This window comes from Leptonychotes weddellii, chromosome 4 (genome assembly GCF_054177405.1).
Source record: "Leptonychotes weddellii isolate Sample4059 chromosome 4, ASM5417740v2, whole genome shotgun sequence".
In the NCBI taxonomy this organism is placed as follows: Eukaryota; Metazoa; Chordata; class Mammalia; order Carnivora; family Phocidae; genus Leptonychotes; species Leptonychotes weddellii.
Window position 1 is genome coordinate 56,482,859 of NC_138372.1, and position 18,473 is coordinate 56,501,331.

The 18,473-nt window shown below is 39.1% G+C and overlaps 1 protein-coding gene across 1 annotated transcript in view; it reads left to right on the forward strand.

The window, feature by feature from the left end:
• The window catches only part of TNNI3K (TNNI3 interacting kinase), a 280,406-nt gene that overhangs the window by 224,393 nt on the left and 37,540 nt on the right, over positions 1-18,473 (forward strand). Inside the window, exons 22-23 of the mRNA XM_081818637.1 lie at positions 2,282-2,341; positions 5,222-5,391. Of these exons, the coding sequence (XP_081674763.1) occupies positions 2,282-2,341; positions 5,222-5,391 (230 nt within the window). The remainder of the gene's footprint in view (positions 1-2,281; positions 2,342-5,221; positions 5,392-18,473) is intronic.

Consider the following 18,473-nt stretch of genomic DNA (forward strand, 5'->3'; position numbering starts at 1 on the left):
TTTTCTTCGATCTCCTGTTGAGTTTGTAGGTGTTCAGAATGGTTTGATCCCTATCCAGCTGAATTCCTGAGAGGAGACGAAATCCAGGTCTCCTACTCCTCCGCCATCTTGCTCCGCCCCCCAGGAATTAGACATTTGAAGAAAGAGGAGAAGATACGAAATAGGTATCTGGAGTGTGAGAGAGTGAGTGAGCCAAAAATGTGTGATAGGCTCTCTAGGCAGTACTGAGGGTCCACCTCAGGTTAGAGGGACATGATTTTGAAGTAAGAAAAAATCAAGATTGGGATTTTTTTTTTTTTTCTAATGGTATACAAAATGCATGATAAGACAAGGGAGCTGAGGCTGTATGGAAGAGAGTGATTATGATTGCCAATGAAATCTAAGCTAAGTAAGGGAGGAAACAAGGTGAGTAAATGACAGTGAAAAGATAGTAAGATAAGCAAGCAAACCATTAAAAGATTCTTAACTATAGAGGACAAACTGAGGGTTGATGGAGGGAGGTGAGTGAGGGATGAGCTAAATGGGTGATGGGCATTAAGGAGGGCACTTGTGATGAGCACTGGGTGTTATATGTAAGTGATGAATCACTAAATTCTACTCCTGAAACCAATATTACACTACATGTTAACTAAATAGAATTTAAATAAAAACTTGAAACAAAAAAAAAAAGAAAGAAAAGATGGTAAGATGAACAAAAAAATAAGGGATATAGATTAGATGATAGGTAGGTAAGTAGATAGACAGATGCAGACATATGTATGTACGTAGAACAATATTAGCATAAACATGGTTTTTAAGGCAGAGTGATAGATACATGGAGGTTTATTAAATTGTTCTCTAATACTTTAGGGTATATTTGAAAATGTTCAAAATAGAAAGTTGTTTTTTTTTAAAGTGGCAAGATGGTTTGTGTGGTTAAAGATTGTTGGAGTCAGGGTTCCAGAAGAAGTAAACTAGAGAGAGAGAAGATTGAGCTTAGATAGTGATCTGATGGAAATTGACAGGATGAAAACTTGGAAGGGTTGTGGACCTTGTTAGTAACAGGATCTAAGATAGGACCCAGGAGCTAAGTGACTACCAGGAAGGTGGAGTGTAAGGTCAAGGCAGAAGAGGAGACAAAGGAACCTAGAGGTCAGGCCATTTTAATGATTACTAGCATGGATAATAAAAGCACTTTGTAGTGTTAGCATGACGGGGAGCCAAACACTAATGCCTTCAAAGAATGAGGGACAGTGACTGGTATAATAGCTTCATAAACTGGTGGTTTTTAGAGGAGAAGCCATTTGGAAGTTGCAATGACAGTAAAGAGGACCCAGAGCTCCACTCACCCCAACACCACCCCCACGGACCTAGAGGTACCAGGAATACGCAAGAAAAAACAGCTTTCACTTGAGAGGGCTCTGGGGGAAGCAGTGTCCTCAGGGGAGGGCTAGATATTAAGCGAGAAATTGTTCTACTAAGAATCTAAATTAGTTGGTTACTGCACCTGAATGTTAAATTGGGCTATCCACCTCCTGGCAGTAAAAGTTTCATAAAGGAGAAATGATAGGTTATATAGTCCCTAGGATCTGACAAAAGGAGGCATATAAATTCTTCCAAAGAGAACAACATTTTCTAAAATCCCCAGCATTTTTTTCCATAGATCCATAATCATCTTTATATCCCGAGCAACTAGAACAAAGTTTGGAATATAATCAGAACACAATAAATGTTTGTTTAACCAAACTCATCTGACACAGAAGTTCGTAATGAACAATATCTTTAATGGCAGCTTTTGAATATAAAAAGCTTATCTTAACCCCTAAAATAGGGCATGGTCATGAGGTTTCTATTGATCTTAGCTTTGAATCTGAGATGGCATTTTCAAAATGAAGCTACTTATAAAATTTGCTTTAGCAGTTCTTTTCCTACGACACATTGTGCAGTATATTAAAAGGCACTGAGATAGTTAACGGTTTCTAGTATTCACTTTTATTCTTTTCATTTTGAAGAGAAAAACCTGCCATTTAAAAGCATGCAAAGCTAATTAAAGCTTTTCCACTGTTTCATTATCTGAATGTAGTTGCAAATTCTGACTTAAAACTCTTATCAGGAGACTCAACATCCCTCCCTGAACAGCAAATGAACATTCAATTAACACTTCAATACAAGTGTATTTTAAATAAAAATATACTTTATTGTTAATCTCATCCTTTACAAATGCAAATACCCAATTTTAAAATCCAAAGAGAGTTACCTCCCTTTTATTCTTTGGGGGAAAAAGTCTTTTCTTTATTTACAGGGAAGACCCGAATTTTCTGAAGTTGTTACCAAGTTAGAAGAGTGTCTCTGCAACATTGAGGTAAGAACTTTAGCTTCTGAAATATGTCCATAAAAAATCTTGAATATCCAAGGGTGTTGGGGAATAGGTATGGGGTTGCTTGTAGAAAGTAGGTATGAAAGTCTATAACTTCATTCATATATTTACATTAAGTTTGCATTAAGTTTCCAGGGTGGACTCACTGAATCTATAGGGACAAAGGCAAATTCAGCATGAATTTGGGCGTTCCAAGAAATAATCAGTCAGGCAAATGGGCACAGGCAAGCCCAGCTTGAAAAAATTAATATGTAAAAATTTGAAAGTACAGCAAATATGTTAGAAGGTAATTATTTAAATCAACTTTTTTCTATACAAAAGTTCCTACATACAGTGAAATGTAAGTTAAAATATTAAGCCACTATGCTCAATAAGAAAGGGAAATTATCACTAAAATTAGTGCATAAATTAATTGGGATGCATTGCTTTTATACCGCACATATGTTGCATAAAGTGATATATGTTGGTAATCAGCCTAATGGAATTTTCTTCCCTTAATATCAAGGAGCTGTTTGCTTTAATTTTCTCTCTAATTGCCTTAATTTTCTATACACCTGGTCAGGAGATAGCATTTGAAAATAAGCAAAGAAGCTAACACATGAGCACTAATTCAAAAATAATATATTCCCAATGCAAATGAGTGCTGCAAGAGATGGGGGTGGACATCACACATACTGACTCACAAATACATGTGCATATGATGGGAAGGGGCAAAACAGGAGAAACAGCATCAACCTGAGACTGCACAACTAAATCCCAAAGTGGAACCATCCATTTTTTTCCCCTAAAAAAATAAAACAAAAAACAAAAAAAAACTCAGCTTAGAGTCACTGGAACCCAGTTTACTGGGAAAGGGTTCCAGGTCTTCAATTGCAGCCTGCAGCTATTGGCTGTCTCATAACTCTTTAATGAAACTTCCAAAAAGGAAGTCTTTTATGTAGGACGCAGCTTCAGTCTTTGGACACTAAACGTCCATTCCCTTCTCTTCAGTCCTGAAACATACAAAGCAGAGAAAAGTAGTAGTATAATTCGTGGGGCTTTAGCAGTCCCTACTAACAAGAGCATCTGCCGGAGGCCTTGAATGTTGAGAGACACTTTTAAAGCTTAAGTTCCAAGTGTCCTCTCACTTTGAACCTTTGTGTTTCACAGGGCAAAACTGCTCCAAGCCTGGGGACATAGCCTGTTAGATGAGAGAGTGGATTCCAGATACAGAGACAATGGTAGGATCTCCTAAACTAGTATGGCTTCTTATATTGACCAAGCCTCTTAGCACAATCTCCACCAGTAGAGAAGATGAAGTATACTCTCTTGCATACTCTATATGCAAAGAGAACTTGCTGGACTGGACTGCACTAAATAATGGCCCAGGATCAGGTTTAAGGAGCTTGATTTGTAAAATTCCATATGTTGGAAGATAAAATGATAGGACATGTCTAACAAGAATTAATATAACATCACATACCAGAGTCAGAGAAATAATAGTAAGAATATCAAATGGTGGAGATATGGTTTAGGAGCATCATGCATGTTAGTAGATAATAAGCTCTTTGGGAGTTAGAATGTGAAGTAGCTGTCTTGCCACAAAATAAAGGATGGGTATCATTCCTCTCTCTTCTGAGATGGCCAAACAAAATAGTACCCAGTTATATCCTTTTAAAGGGATAATTGTAACTGGAACACAAATTTTAGGGAAGAGAGATCAGAATGATGAATGGATTGAAAATCATGTATGTGAGAACCAATTAAAGGAACCAGAGATGCTTGTCCCAGAGAAGAGAAAATTAGGATGAGCCCAAGAGCTGTTTTTTAAACATCTGAAAAATGATCATATGGTGAAAGGATTGGCCTTGTTCTCTATGGGCCAACAGATGGAAATGAAGTGTAATTATGGTTTGGTTTTTCAGGAGAAAGAACTTCCTAATTGTCAGAGTTGTCCTAAGGTAAATGAACGGATCTGGACACAGTGAGGTCCCCATCACTGGAGACTCCCCATCAGCTTGCATAGCTAACTTGAAAAAGAGGCATAGAAGAGTTTCAATCATTGAAGAGTTTGAAGGTTCATTTCAACACTGACATCACATGATTCTCAGAGCTTTACTCAGTAATGTCTTGGCTACTGTGAAGAGCCTAGAATTTACATATATTTTATTTTTAAACCAAAATCTACTGTTGACATGTCTTATGAGATTATAATGTCAAAGCACTAGTGTTCTCAGTTGGGTTAGGTAAACAGCAAGGTCGTCAGAAATTCAAGAAAACTATCTCCTATTTTTTTTTCTTCTCTTTCTCATTTTCTTCCCTCATACTCTTCTATTTTCTAGCTAAACTTAACTATTTGTAACTATTTTTAAAAATTCTCCCCCAACAACTCTCTTTAGTCCTCATGCTTGCCAGACATTAAAGCATCCTTCATTTTATAAAATGGATGTATTCTTGGAAAAGTGTGTAAATTCATTTTACATAAAGGAAATAATTTCATATAAAGGGGATAATTTTAAGCTACAGTTTAAAGGAACTCTGCCATGAATCTCATCATCATAGTGAAAAATGTAATCTTTTAACCATCAAATAATCACCTTCTAAATATCCATGTTATGAATCTGATTTGAGCATACCATGTTTTCTGAAAGATGAGTATAAGTTGAATGGGCCAGCTCTCAGCATAGAACTGGGTCAAAAAAGTAAATTAAGCTAGCCATGTGTTGCCATCAGAGGCCGATAGGAAAAGCCGGAAGCAAGCTGAGATGAATAGAAATTAAAATATGAGAAATCCTAGAATAGAAAGTTAAAATAAATCCATATTCTATTCTATGCTTAAGCCTGTTGGAGTTATGAAAGGACTGAAACTACCCCTTCTTCACTCAGCTGATGTCTCCTGCATCAAGTAACAGCAGCGGGTCTCTCTCACCTTCCTCTTCCTCTGACTGCCTGGCGAGCCGGGGAGGGCCTGGCCGGAGCCACGTGGCAGCGTTAAGGAGTCGTTTTGAATTGGAATATGCTCTGAATGCGAGGTCCTGTGCTGCCTGGTCCCAAAGGTGAGTGGCAATCTAAGCAACAATCTCATGGTCCAGTTAACCAGAATCCCATCAAGATCGTCACCTGATTTGGTTAGTATCAATGGGGGATTTACCACCCCTATGGCAACTTTGAAGTAAGAGTTTTTAGCCCATTTTTCTTATAAGATTCTATTAATGTTATAGGACCAAAAAATAGAAATTGTATTATTTGTTTGTTTAGATTAGATTTCTAAGTTTCAAGTAACAGCAGTTACCTCTAGCTTAAGTGAGAACTGTCTAGCTACAGCAACAAAAGGAATTTATTGAAAGTATTTTGGGGTTATCTTATGGCATCCAAGGAAGGATACCTTGTGTAGGAACCAAGAAACAGCTTTGAGGATCTGAGCACCACAAAAGTTCAGCATACCAAGGATGACGCTATGACCCAGCAATTCTACTCCCCAGTACATACTCAAAAGAATGAAAAACAGGTACTCAAACAAATACTTGTACTCAAATGTTTATAGCAGCCCTATTCACAACAGCCAAAAGGCGGAAACAACCCAAATATCCATTAACAGATGAGCAGATAAACAAAATGTGGTATGCACATAATAAAATATTCTTCGGTCATGAAAAGGAATGACATACTGATACGTGCTACAACACGGATGAACCTGGAAAATATGCCTTCATTGGGAAGAAGCCAGGCACAGAGACCACATATTATATGATCCTATTTATATGAATATCCTTAAGAATAAGTGTGTGAGTCAGTTCAGGCTGCCATAACAAGATACCATAGACTGGATGGTTTAAAGAACAGAAATGTATTCTCTCGCTGTGGAGGCTGACAATCTGGGATGAGGTGCCAGCATGGTCAGGCTCTGGTGGGACTTACAGACGCCCATCTTCCCGGCTTGCCGACGGCAGCCTTCTCCCTATGTTCTCACATGGCAAAGAGAGTGCTGCAATTTTCCACCTGTTTATAAAGGTGTCTGTCCTAGGGGAATCAGGGCTTCACTCTTCTGACCTCATCTAACCTTAGTCGCCTCCGTAAAGGCCCTCTCTCCAATACAGTCACATAAGGGGTCAGTGCTTCAATGTATGGATTTGATGGGAGGGGTACACAACTCAGTCCATAATAGGGAATCCATAAACCCATTAAAAATTTTAAAAAATTAAAAAATAGGGCGCCTGGGTGGCTCAGTTGGTTAAGCGACTGCCTCCGGCTCAGGTCATGATCCTGGAGTCCCGGAATCGAGTCCCGCATCGGGCTCCCTGCTCGGCAGGGAGTCTGCTTCTCCCTCTGACCCTCCTCCCTCTCACGCTCTCTGTCTCTCATTCTCTCTCTCTCAAATAAATAAATAAAATCTTTAAAAAAAAAATTAAAAAATAAAAACAAAGCAGACTGGTAGTTGCCAGAGGCTGGGGAGAGAGAGAAATTAGGAGTAACGGCTTAATGATTACAGGGTTTTATTTTGGGGTGATGAAACTATTTTGGAACTAGATAGAGGTGGTTGTAAAACACTGTGAATGTACTAACAGCCACTGAATTGTTCACTTTAAAATGATTAATTGTATGTCATGTGAAGTTTACCTCAAAAAAAAGAGCCAAAAAGGGAAAAAACAAACAAACAAAAAAACTTAAGCGAAGGAGCAAGTCAGAAAAAGAGAAAAAAAAGTTCAACATTCTTCCATAGTCAACTCTACCATTTACATGCCCCAGTTCCCAACAGACAGTCTCTTTGTCTCTCAGCTTAACTGTAAAGTTTCAAGCAGAGATATATCAGTTATGTTTTGCCATAATAATTCTCTATAAAATCCACACCAGCATCCAAGGATATATAATCATAAGTACTTATTTTTTTTTTTAAAGATTTTATTTATTTATTTGAGAGAGAGAATGAGATAGAGAGAGCATGAGAGTGGGGAGGGTCAGGGGGAGAAGCAGACTCCCTGCCGAGCAGGGAGCCCGATGCGGGACTCGATCCCGGGACTCCAGGATCATGACCTGAGCCGAAGGCAGTCGCTTAACCGACTGAGCCACCCAGGCGCCCTAATCATAAGTACTTATTTCTTGCTCATGTGTCTATGAGCTGGTTGTAGGTGGCTTGACGGAGCACAGGTTTTATCCCGGTCTGTCCCACATGTCTCTCCCTGTCTTTGGACCAGCAGCTACCTGAGACATGTTCTTCTCATGGACAAAGGCTAGGAACTCAAGAGGACAGGCCCAACTTCACATGCCCACTTAAGGCTTATGTTCAAGTTGCACCCCATGGCATTCCATGGGCAAGTCACATAGCTGAGTCCAATATCCAATAGGGAGACAAAATAACATAATACTCAGCCTCTAGTGGAAGGAACTGCAGAATCACTTGGCAAAGGGCATAGATACAGAAAGCATAATGAATTAGGAATAAATGCAGTCTGCCCTACGAGAATGCGATTGGCCCTTTTTGGATCAAATGGCCACCCCTGGTCTAAACAAGTGCGGCCGGAGTGGCAGTGGGGTCATATTTCATTAATATAAACAGGGCTGCCAGGTACCCCTATTCTGGATGGGGAATGGCAAAAGCAGTCACTTGTGAGCTGGATGGATACCATAGAAAATATATACTGCAACCCATGGAAGTCTGGAAAAACTGGCTTAAAATCTCTGTTCTTTCACATGAGCTCCAGAGCATTTGCACATGAGTTGCTATACATGTAAACTCTTACACACACATAAATGCTTCCACACTCACTCATACATCCCATCATCACAGTAAAAAGCTTTATCCTGAAGGTGGAGAAAGATTATCTGGAGTTAGCAAGGATCTTACACCATACACAAATTGCTAATGTGGGTTTTTTAGCTATAGCTATTTATTATATTCTTAGTCTAACGAAAGAGTTGCAGCTGCAGCTATGAAGAGATGGGAATCTGAATCATGAAGCCTTTAGTCTACAGAATGTCATAAAATTAAGTATCAGTAGGTTTGATTGATAACCGGGCAAACTGGACACAATTCTTTATTAGATTCCAGTCTCTTATATAATTTCATAAGAGGCCCATAGGCCAAGATTAGATTAGGTTCAGTCACAGCATCGTCTGCTAGTTCCATCTGCTCTTCTTATTCTTTACTTGTGCTTTTAAAATTAATTCTCTGAACAGTCAGATTTTGGTATTTCCAAAACACAGTCCCCTGAAGTCTGTCTACTTTGAAGCAGAGCTTAGGAGCATGAGTTGTGGAATCATACAGACCTGAGGTTCAATCTCAGCTTCGCCATTTACCAGCCCAATGACCTTGGGCAAGTAACTTAAGTTTTATACGTAAAATAGACATAATAATACCAGCTTTTAGGATTGCTCTTGAGCGAGGCAGTATCGTCACAGGAGTGGGTGATTGATTAAAAGGTGCCAGGAGACCCAACCAAAAAATACAAGTTCCCGTAATGTAGCGAAGTCATACACCTTACAACACATGCACAGCTACACAGCCTGGGGGGCACAGCTGTGCTCCCAAGAGCACCTTCAAGAACCCAGAGAAATATACCACTGTTCATAAAACTGCCCAAATGGGTGTGGGAAAAACCCATCAGGTCTTTTTTTTTTTTTTTAAAGATTTTATTTATTTGACAGAGAGAGACACAGCGAGAGAGGGAACACAAGCAGGGGGAGTGGGAGAGGGAGAAGCAGGCTTCCCACTGAGCAGGGAGCCCCATGCGGGGCTCGATCCCAGGACCCTGGGACCATGACCTGAGCCGAACGCAGATGCTTAACGACTGAGCCACCCAGGCACCCCTGTATCTGTCTCTTATTAAGCCAGAATTAAAGAGATGTGCAAAAATATAAAACAATGCTACTCTTACTATTTTTATTTATTTTTTTTTTTTAAGATTTTTTTAAATTTATTTGACAGAGATAGCGAGAGCAGGAACACAAGCAGCGGGAGTGGGAGAGGGAGAAGCAGGCTTCCCGCCGAGCAGGGAGCCCGATGTGGGGCTCGATCCCAGGACCCTGGGATCATGACCTGAGCCGAAGGCAGACGCTTAATGACTGAGCCACCCAGGCGCCCCCCCATCAGGTTTTTTGAGATTTTCCTTTTGATAGTCTCCTAAGGCTTCTTACAGCTTTTCTGGCCCTTCACAACTGTTACAGAACTCTGCTGAGTCTTTGTCTCTCTACTTGGTTCAGATTTCTCTTAACAATATAGTACATCCTGCATATTTGCTGTGAGGGTACATGGAAGGTCCGTTTGTTAGTTGTACCGTCCCTCTCGCAAGTTCAATCTCTGGACTGCTTGAAATCAACTCCAGAAATAGGTAAAGTGTTCGGCTAAGCTGTAAGATGTCCTACGGTAGGAATCCTGTGTATTTTATTCATAACCATATCCCTAGTATCTAGCAGTATGGCTGGCATAAAGTTGATAGGTAATACACATTTGTTTCATAAAGAATTGGATAAATGGGCTCAGTAAATCATAATTGTTATTAATTCGGAACATAATCAGTGAAAAAGCTTCAACTATTTTCGCTATGCTTTCCATGTATATACCTGTCACTGTTGAGTGCCTACTGCATGCTGCGCGCTATTTCAGACCCTTCGAGTAGTCATCTAAGTAAGGCTCAGGAAGTAGGTACTCCAATTTTTATAGATGAGAAAACTGAGCCTCAGGAAGGAGAAGTACCTTTCCTAAGTTTGTGGAGGCAGAGCTGAAATTCTCACCAGAGGCTCTTCAGTGCTTTCTGAATGTCCCTGGCACAGGAGGTGGCACTTTTCAGAAGCTTGATATATTTTGCCAATACTTGTATTTGCTGGACTTCTTCCAGCTTCTTCTGGAAGCCAGTGAGGGAAAGAATTCAGCTACTTCTCCTCCGCCTGCCTTCTCAGCTTTTATTATGAAAGACAGAGCCAGCGATACCAGAGATCAATAGGTCCTTAAAGTCAAAGAGCCTGAGGATATGGGAACGGGAATGGATGGGGTGACTCCAGCAGGGCCTCGAGTTCAACAACCTGGAAGACAGCGGCTAGCAACTTTGGCCGCACAGGAGAATCACCTGGCGAACTTTTACAAGTACCAATGCCCAGGGCCAATTACATCCAAACCCAGGGGCGTGGCACCCAGACATCAGAAGCTTTTAAAGTTTCTCAGATGAAAATAAAAAAAAAAAATACATAAAAGCGAACTTTCCGAGATGATTGCAACATACCCCCAAGTAGGAGAAGCAGGCTAGAAGGGGATGCCGAAGTGCTAACCTGCCTGTCACTTTGGGGGGAGGGGATGCAACCAATGGGATACACGGAAGAGGAAAGTGAGGGCAGAGGTGACACAGCAGCTGTGACCAAAGGACAGCATTTTGAAGGTTGATTACCTGTGGGGTCTCTCCCAGAAATTCTTACAACGTGCAGGTGACTGCTGATCTGAGGGGCATTCTGACTTGTTAAAAGAACAAGGTGTAATTTTTAGCCTGGCATCGTGCTTTTAAAATACGGGTACAAGATTTGGCCTGTGGTCCTGACTAATGTAATGCTCCCAATTCTGGGCCTCGCAGCCCTCCACAATGTCTTAAAAATGGTACATTTATTTTTCAGTTTTGGGTTATGAAGTTCACAGCCTGTAGTTTTATAATGCATGATTTGATGGGGGGTTTTGGTTGTTGTTTATTTGCATATTGGTTTTTAATGGTTATTATTTTCCTTCACAAAATACATGTCAAGGTGAGAAATTGTCAGATTACTTTCTCCACAGTTGATAGGGATCTACTAGTTGCCACTGAAACCACCAATTGTTGCAATCTGAAATTGAGGAAGGCGCTCCTGAAGTCCTGCCTCTTAAAATATTGTGTGTCTCTAGATATATTTGGAAAACTAAGCATGTGGCACGTGCCCCTCCCACTGGGTATGAAATCTCTCCCATCTTGTGCATGGATTACATCATGTAAATTTAGAAATGACAAAGCGATACACAACCTTTCAGATGCGAAAACCAATTAGTGTTTGTGTGGGGCTGGGCTCTGAGAATAGAATGCTATGACCTAGTTAGCTGTCCAGGAGAAGAAAACCAGAGATCCAGGGACAGCAACTGTAAAACAGATGCATTTGGAATTAATTTCTCACATTACCAAAGGGTCCATCAAAGAGTTCCTTTAAATAGAAAGCTTGCCTAGTCCACTTGGAATGCAATTCAACTTATAAAAGTTGAATGTAAGTTATAAAATTTTAATTTACACATAGTTTTCCCGGAATGCAGCAATTGTGTAAGATGATAGCAGCCTGAAACTGATGTTCCTAGGAGGAATGAAGAAAAGGAGAGTGGTGCAGGGGTTGTGGCCATTTGCTGTCCTGGAGCAGAATGTTTATCAAGTAGGAGCAATAGCGTCTCTTCCTTATCACCAAAGGTCAGCGCTCCCCTTTTTAATCTATCACCTCTACTACATGCTTCTTTGTACTGAAACTTCCCTCAGTCTCCTTAAATGTGCTCTTTTCTTTCCTTCCCTTCCTCATCCCCACTTTATTTCTCTTGCCAGCTCACCACAATCAGCAGTCTCAGCAACGAGCTTATGACCACTTTAAACTCCTCCTACCTTGCTTCTCTCATCTTCATGAGTTTTCTTGTGATTTCATACAATCCATAGCTCCAGCCTCTCTCTCTCAATCTCTCTGTCTCACACACACACACATACACACACACAGAGTTAACCCCCAGTCTCTATGTCTCACCTCAACTGCTCTGCTTCCTTTGTCTTTAAACTTCTCTCCCATTCTAGCTTCCTTATGACCTTAGTCCACTTAACCCTCTACTACCAGCAAATAACCTTCCTTCTATAGAACTCCAGTGATATCATTACCCTACTTTAAAACCACCAATAATTCTCCATTACCTCTAAAATTAAGTGAAATTATGTCATCCTGGAATCCCAAATGATCAATGGTATATTTTCCAGTGATACCTCCCACTGAGCATCGTATGTCCCAGTGGTTCTAAGCAGAGAGATACTGTCATTTCTTCTCTTCTCAAATGAGTACTGAACTTCCTACAATGTTTTGGACAATCCCACAAAATAAGGAATTATCCTGCACAAACTAGCAATAGCATCCCTGGTAACGCACACCTAGACAAATTAGAAGTTCTACTATATCCCATACATTCCGTGTTTAACCTACTGTTACCCTATCCCTGTATCCTATATTTTTTAACCTTGACACCTTGCCCAATCTTGTCAATATATTAATAAGCCTTCAGTAATAGCTCAGTCAGCTTAATCACATCATAAGTGAGCCTTGTCTGAGGCTACCCGATCCCCACCTATGCCTTACCAAAGGCCACAGCATTTTGTGCCACTTTATGTGCTTATATTATTTTGTCTTATAATTATTTATTTTTAGTTCATAAATACTTCAAGGACAGGGGAGGGTATGTGCTCTGGTAAGTGCTGTGAATTGTGCAAGACTGTTGAATCTCAGATCTGTACCTCTGAAACAAATAATGCAATATATGTTAAGAAAGAAAAAAAAAAAAGAAGAAGAAGAAGAATGTAGCAGGAGGGGAAGAATGAAGGGGGGAAATCGGAGGGGTAGACGAACCATGAGAGACAATGGACTCTGAAAAACAAACTGAGGGTTCTAGAGGGGAGGGGGGTGGGAGGATGGGTTAGCCTGGTGATGGGTATTGAGGAGGGCACGTTCTGCATGGAGCACTGGGTGTTATGCACAAACAATGAATCATGGAACGCTACATCTAAAACTAATGATGTAATGTATGGGGATTAATATAACAATAAAAAATTAAAAAAAAATACTTCAAGGACAGAAATTGTCTTCTCTTTTGTTTTTATTCAGGTGCCTACAATATCTCATTTATAATTTAACTGTATGTGGTGAATACTAAATATATTTATTTATAATAAATTAGGGGAATCATTAGTTGGGCCATGAATGCCATGCTTTGTATTTCTGCATTTTAGGTGAGTAAAACTCTGGCACTCAACAGTTTTTGACCCCTACATTACTATCAAGTTCAGATATGTTCTTATCCAAAATAATGAATCACCAGATAATTCAGACTTCTTTCTACACCACTCTGTCACCATTAGAGCATTAAATGTCTACCTATTTCTTTTTAATGAACAAAAGGATAGAATGGAGGTACCTGAACTGTGTGAGGAGAGAAGTGACTGATCGATTCATTCCCAGTGTGTTAACAAAAAAAGAGAGAGAGAGATTGCTTTTTGTTGAGGTAGTTAGGAGAAGTCTCAATGAAGAGGCAGATGATGGAGATGTGGTCCAGGTATAAAGAGAACAGGATGAACAAACATGAAATAATGATTACAAACTTTCTTTTTCTTCTTTCCTAAAAAATATAATAAAAATAAAAATAAAATACAAGGGCATCCCTTCCCCAACTGATGTATAATAGTAGTTCTTTCATTCATCAAGGATCTACATTTAGATAGATCTGTTTTCAGTTTTTCTACTCTGTTCCATTGAAATATTTGTTTATCCCTATGTCAATAATACACAATTTTAATTACAGTAGCATTTTTAAAGTCTTGATACCTGGTAAGGTATGTCTCATCTTGGCTTTCTTGATTTTTCTTGGCTTTCACTCTTCCATATAGATTTTATAATCAGCTTACATTTTATACACACACAAAAAATAAGATTTTGATTATAGATTTTTTCAAGTTTATTTTTTTATTTTTTTAGTAATCTCTATACCCAATGTGGGGCTCAAACTCATGACCCTGAGATCAAGAGTCTCATACTCTCCTGAATGAGCCAGCCAGGTACCCCAGATTATAGATATTTTAAACCTATAGATCAATATGGAAAGATCTGACATCTTTATGATATTGGGTCTCCCCTCCCATGAACTTAGTGGATTTTTCCATTTATTTAAATGTTCTTGGGCGCCTGGGTGGCTCAGTTGGTTAAGCAACTGCCTTCGGCTCAGGTCATGGTCCTGGAGTCCCGGGATCGAGTCCCGCGTTGGGCTCCCTGCTCAGCGGGGAGTCTGCTTCTCCCTCTGACCCTCCCCCCTCTCATGCTCTCTCTATCTCATTCTCTCTCTCAAATAAATAAATAAAAAATCTTTAAATGTTCTTTAATATCTTTTAGTTAGATTTTATAATCTTCTCTGTAAGGTTCTTATATACCTTTTGCTACTCCCACTGGTTGTTACATTCACTGATTGCTTGTTACATTCACTGATTGCTGAAATAATTTGAATTCATTACTACCATATTATTTTATTCTCTCTAGTTTTTTCTTTTTTCTCACCCTACCCTTGTTTTGTGTTTCTTTGGATTCTTTGAATATGCACTCTGTTTTTCTTTTTTTGTTGTTTTTAAAAACTTGTATTTTTTTATTTAAATTCTATTTAAATAACATATAATGTATTATTAGTTTCAGAGGTAATTTAGTGATTCATCAGCTGCATATAACACCCAGGGCTCATTACATCAAGTGCCTCCTTAATGTCCATCCCCCAGTTACCCCATTCCCCCACCCACCTCCCCTCCAGCAACCCTGTTTACTTCTTAGAGTTAAGAGTCTCTTACGGTTTGTCTCCCTCTGTTTTCATCTTATTTTCCTTCCCTTCCTCTATATTCATCTGTTTTGTTTCTTAAATTCCACATATGAGTGAAATCATATGATATTTGTCTTTCCCTGACTGACTTATTTCACTTAGCATAATACCCTCTAGTTCCATCCACGTCATTGCAAATGGCAAGATTTCATGCTTTTTGATGGCTGAGTAATATTCTATTATATGTATATATATATATATATATATATATACACCACATCTTCTTTATCCATTCATCCATTGATGGACATCTGGGCTCTTTCCATATTTTGGCTATTGTGGACATTGCTGCTATAAACATTGGAGTGCATGTGCCCCTTTGAATCACTATGTTTTTACCTTTGGATAAATACCTAGTAGTGCAATTGCTGGGTTGTAGGGTAGCTCTACAATTTTCAATTTTCAATTTTTTGAGGAACCTCCATACTGTCTTCCAGAGTAGCTGCACCAGTTTGCATTCCCACCAACAGTGTAGGAGGGTTCCCCTTTCTCCGCATCCTCAACATCTGTTGTTTCCTGAGTTGTTAATTTTAGCTTGGATATGTGCTCTGTTTTTCTATTCTTGGTGGGTGCCTAGAAACTTTAACATATTTAACTTAACAAATTCTGTATTTAATATATTTGTTATTAAAACAGAAGATCTCCCAAACAAAAGGTTTTAGAGCATTTTAGTTGCAAATCATTCTCTCCTGAATTATATGATGTTTCTGTCCATTATTTTAGTTTCATCATGATTTTTTAAATTCTACATCTTAGGTATTATTTTATTGTTTTATCCAGCTATGGTTCATTTAGACTTACCCATATTAACTGCATCATTATTAATTGCACTTATATTTCACACCTTCCTCCTAGATCATTTTCCTTTTCCTCAAATACATCTTTAAAAATTCCTTTAACATGACTCTATTAGAAGTAAACATGTGAAAACACCCTTATCCCTCTTTCTTGAAAGGTACTTTAGTGAATATGGGATTTGAGGTGTTTAATTACTTTTCCCCTATACTTCCAAGATGCATTCAACATGTTTTTGACCCTCCTTGCTTCTGGTAAACTTTCATCTGTGGATCTAATTTGTTCTTTTATTTTCAATCTACCCTAAACTGCGGTTAGCACTTCTCTTTGTCTTTGGTATCCTACATTTAACTATGTGGTATATAGTTTTCATGGGTTTAATGTATCTTGCTTTGAATTTGTTGGGTGTCCAGCATCTGAGAATTGGCATCTTTTATACATTCTAGATAATCCCTCACCACTACCTCTGCTAATATTTCTGTTCTCCATCTTCTTTATTTTCCCTTTCTGGAACTCTAGAAGTATTTTAGATCTTTTCACTCTATTTTCCACATTCCTCAATGTCTTTATATATATTTCCCATGATTTACTTTTTCTATGATGCCTTCTGGTAATTTCTTCAAATCTGTCTTCCAGTTCACATATTGTCTTGGTAACTGGATCTAATATGTTGTTCTGTTCATTACATTTCAATTTCAACTTATTTCTAATTTCTATTCCATATCTAGAAAATGTGTGTGTGTGTCAGTTTTAAAAGTCCCATGTTTTTTCCACATACTTTTAATGGATTATTTTCTTTTTTCAAACACATTTATTTTATATTCCATATCTGAATGTCTGTTGTTTCTAATCTCTGCAGTCTTTATATGACTAATTATGTAGTTCGTTGTTTCTGCTAATTCTTGCTCCTGGTTTCATCACATATTTAGAGATTTGTGTTTCTACTGTGAGCTCAGGTTCCTTGGAACTTTATCTCCAGCAAGTTTTTTGGCCCTGATTTGGTGTAGGTTAGCTCACAGATGCTCTGTGTTTGCTCTTGCTAATTATATAGGTCCACTAAGCCATAGGACCACTTCAAAACTTCCACTTGGAGTTTTTCATAAAATACATGCAGTAGTATTTTCTATTTTAAAACTTGGATCTTTGTGGACTGTGGATGGGACTTCTGAGGGTAAATATTTCATTCTTTAACTTTTTTTTTCATTTTACCTGGATCCAAGGACAAAATGGACACTTATCCTCTGCATCTCTTAACTTAGAGTGGAATTTATTTTTCCTGGTTCACCCTGGGGTTGTCCTTTGCAGATTTTAGCTTTACACCATTGCTTCTTATCTGACCTCCCACCTTGCTTAAACCCAGGCTGTGTTTCCCCCTGTGTGGTTCAACAAAATTTAAGCTTTAGACCAACAAGAATCAGTATCTTCCTAGCACCTGGAATTATATTGACCTGGAATTACAATTTTAGCCAATCACTTACTTTTTCATTGGTATCTACACTAACTGTAAATATCATGAGGGCATGAACTTCTTTTCTTCTTCTTGATGCTGTCTCACCAATACTTAAAACAGTGTCTGGCATATGGTAGGTCCTATATACCTATCTGTGGAATGAATGAATGATCATGATAGGCCCTCACAAACATTAATGCTGTTTAATCTTCACCACAATCTTGTGAAGTGGGCCTTGTGGTTTCCACTTTCCAGGTAAAACAAATGGAGACTCCAATGATTTAAGTAATTTGTATGAAACTACATGGTGGGAAAATGGTAGTTAATAGTTGAACCTGGGCCTGCTAGTAGAGTTTCCCTTACACCATGCTGTCTCTGGGGGCTTGGCCTAACCAGAATGTTTGAACCATCTGTAGGAAGCAGGAACGTGTATACCCTGGTTTGGGCTTTGGGAATCAATGGGCTTTGGGAATCAATGGGCTTTGGGAGCTGCCTACCCCTAAAGATCTTCCAGCTCCACTGGAACCTAGAGTACTCTCAGTCTGCGGCCAATACAACCTTTGACTGCAGGGAAATTGTCCCTTCTCACTCTGACTACCTCTAATCCTGGCCAGTTTACTTCAGTTTATGCCTGCTCATGACAGACCTTTAGAACCAGTGGCCTGCACTGATAGAGATACAGCTTGAACACAGCGAACTCCGGATCTGCTGCACACGCACCAGCTTGCCAGGGTCTAACCCTGCCCTCTCTGTCTTCTTTAATCATGTCTCTGGAAACCAGTCTGACTCCCTGGCCACATTTTAAAAGCCACAAAAACCAATCAGAACATATAAAAAGATAAATTCTTCCCTTCTAGACAACATGGGACCAGTTTTAAGGATAACTCTATTTTAGTATGATTCCTTTATTTAATTAAATACATTGCAAAATTAGGCCTCTTTTTTTTTTTAATTTCTTCATTAAATATATTCTCTAGTACAGTAGTCAGTTGCATTCACTGTATTTTCTTTTTTTTTTTTTTTTTAAGATTTTATTTATTTATTTGAGAGAGAGCATGAGAGGGGGGAGGGTCAGAGGGAGAAGCAGACTCCCTGCTGAGCAGGGAGCCCGATGTGGGACTCGATTCCAGGACCCTGGGATCATGACCTGAGCCGAAGGCAGTCGCTTAACCAACTGAGCCACCTAGGCGCCCCACTGTATTTTCTTTTAAGGAACTTTTAGCTGACATTTTGGAGCAACAAATAGCCTATGTAATGATGAGGGTTTCAAGAATTTTTTAAGCCTGGAAATGAAAATAAAC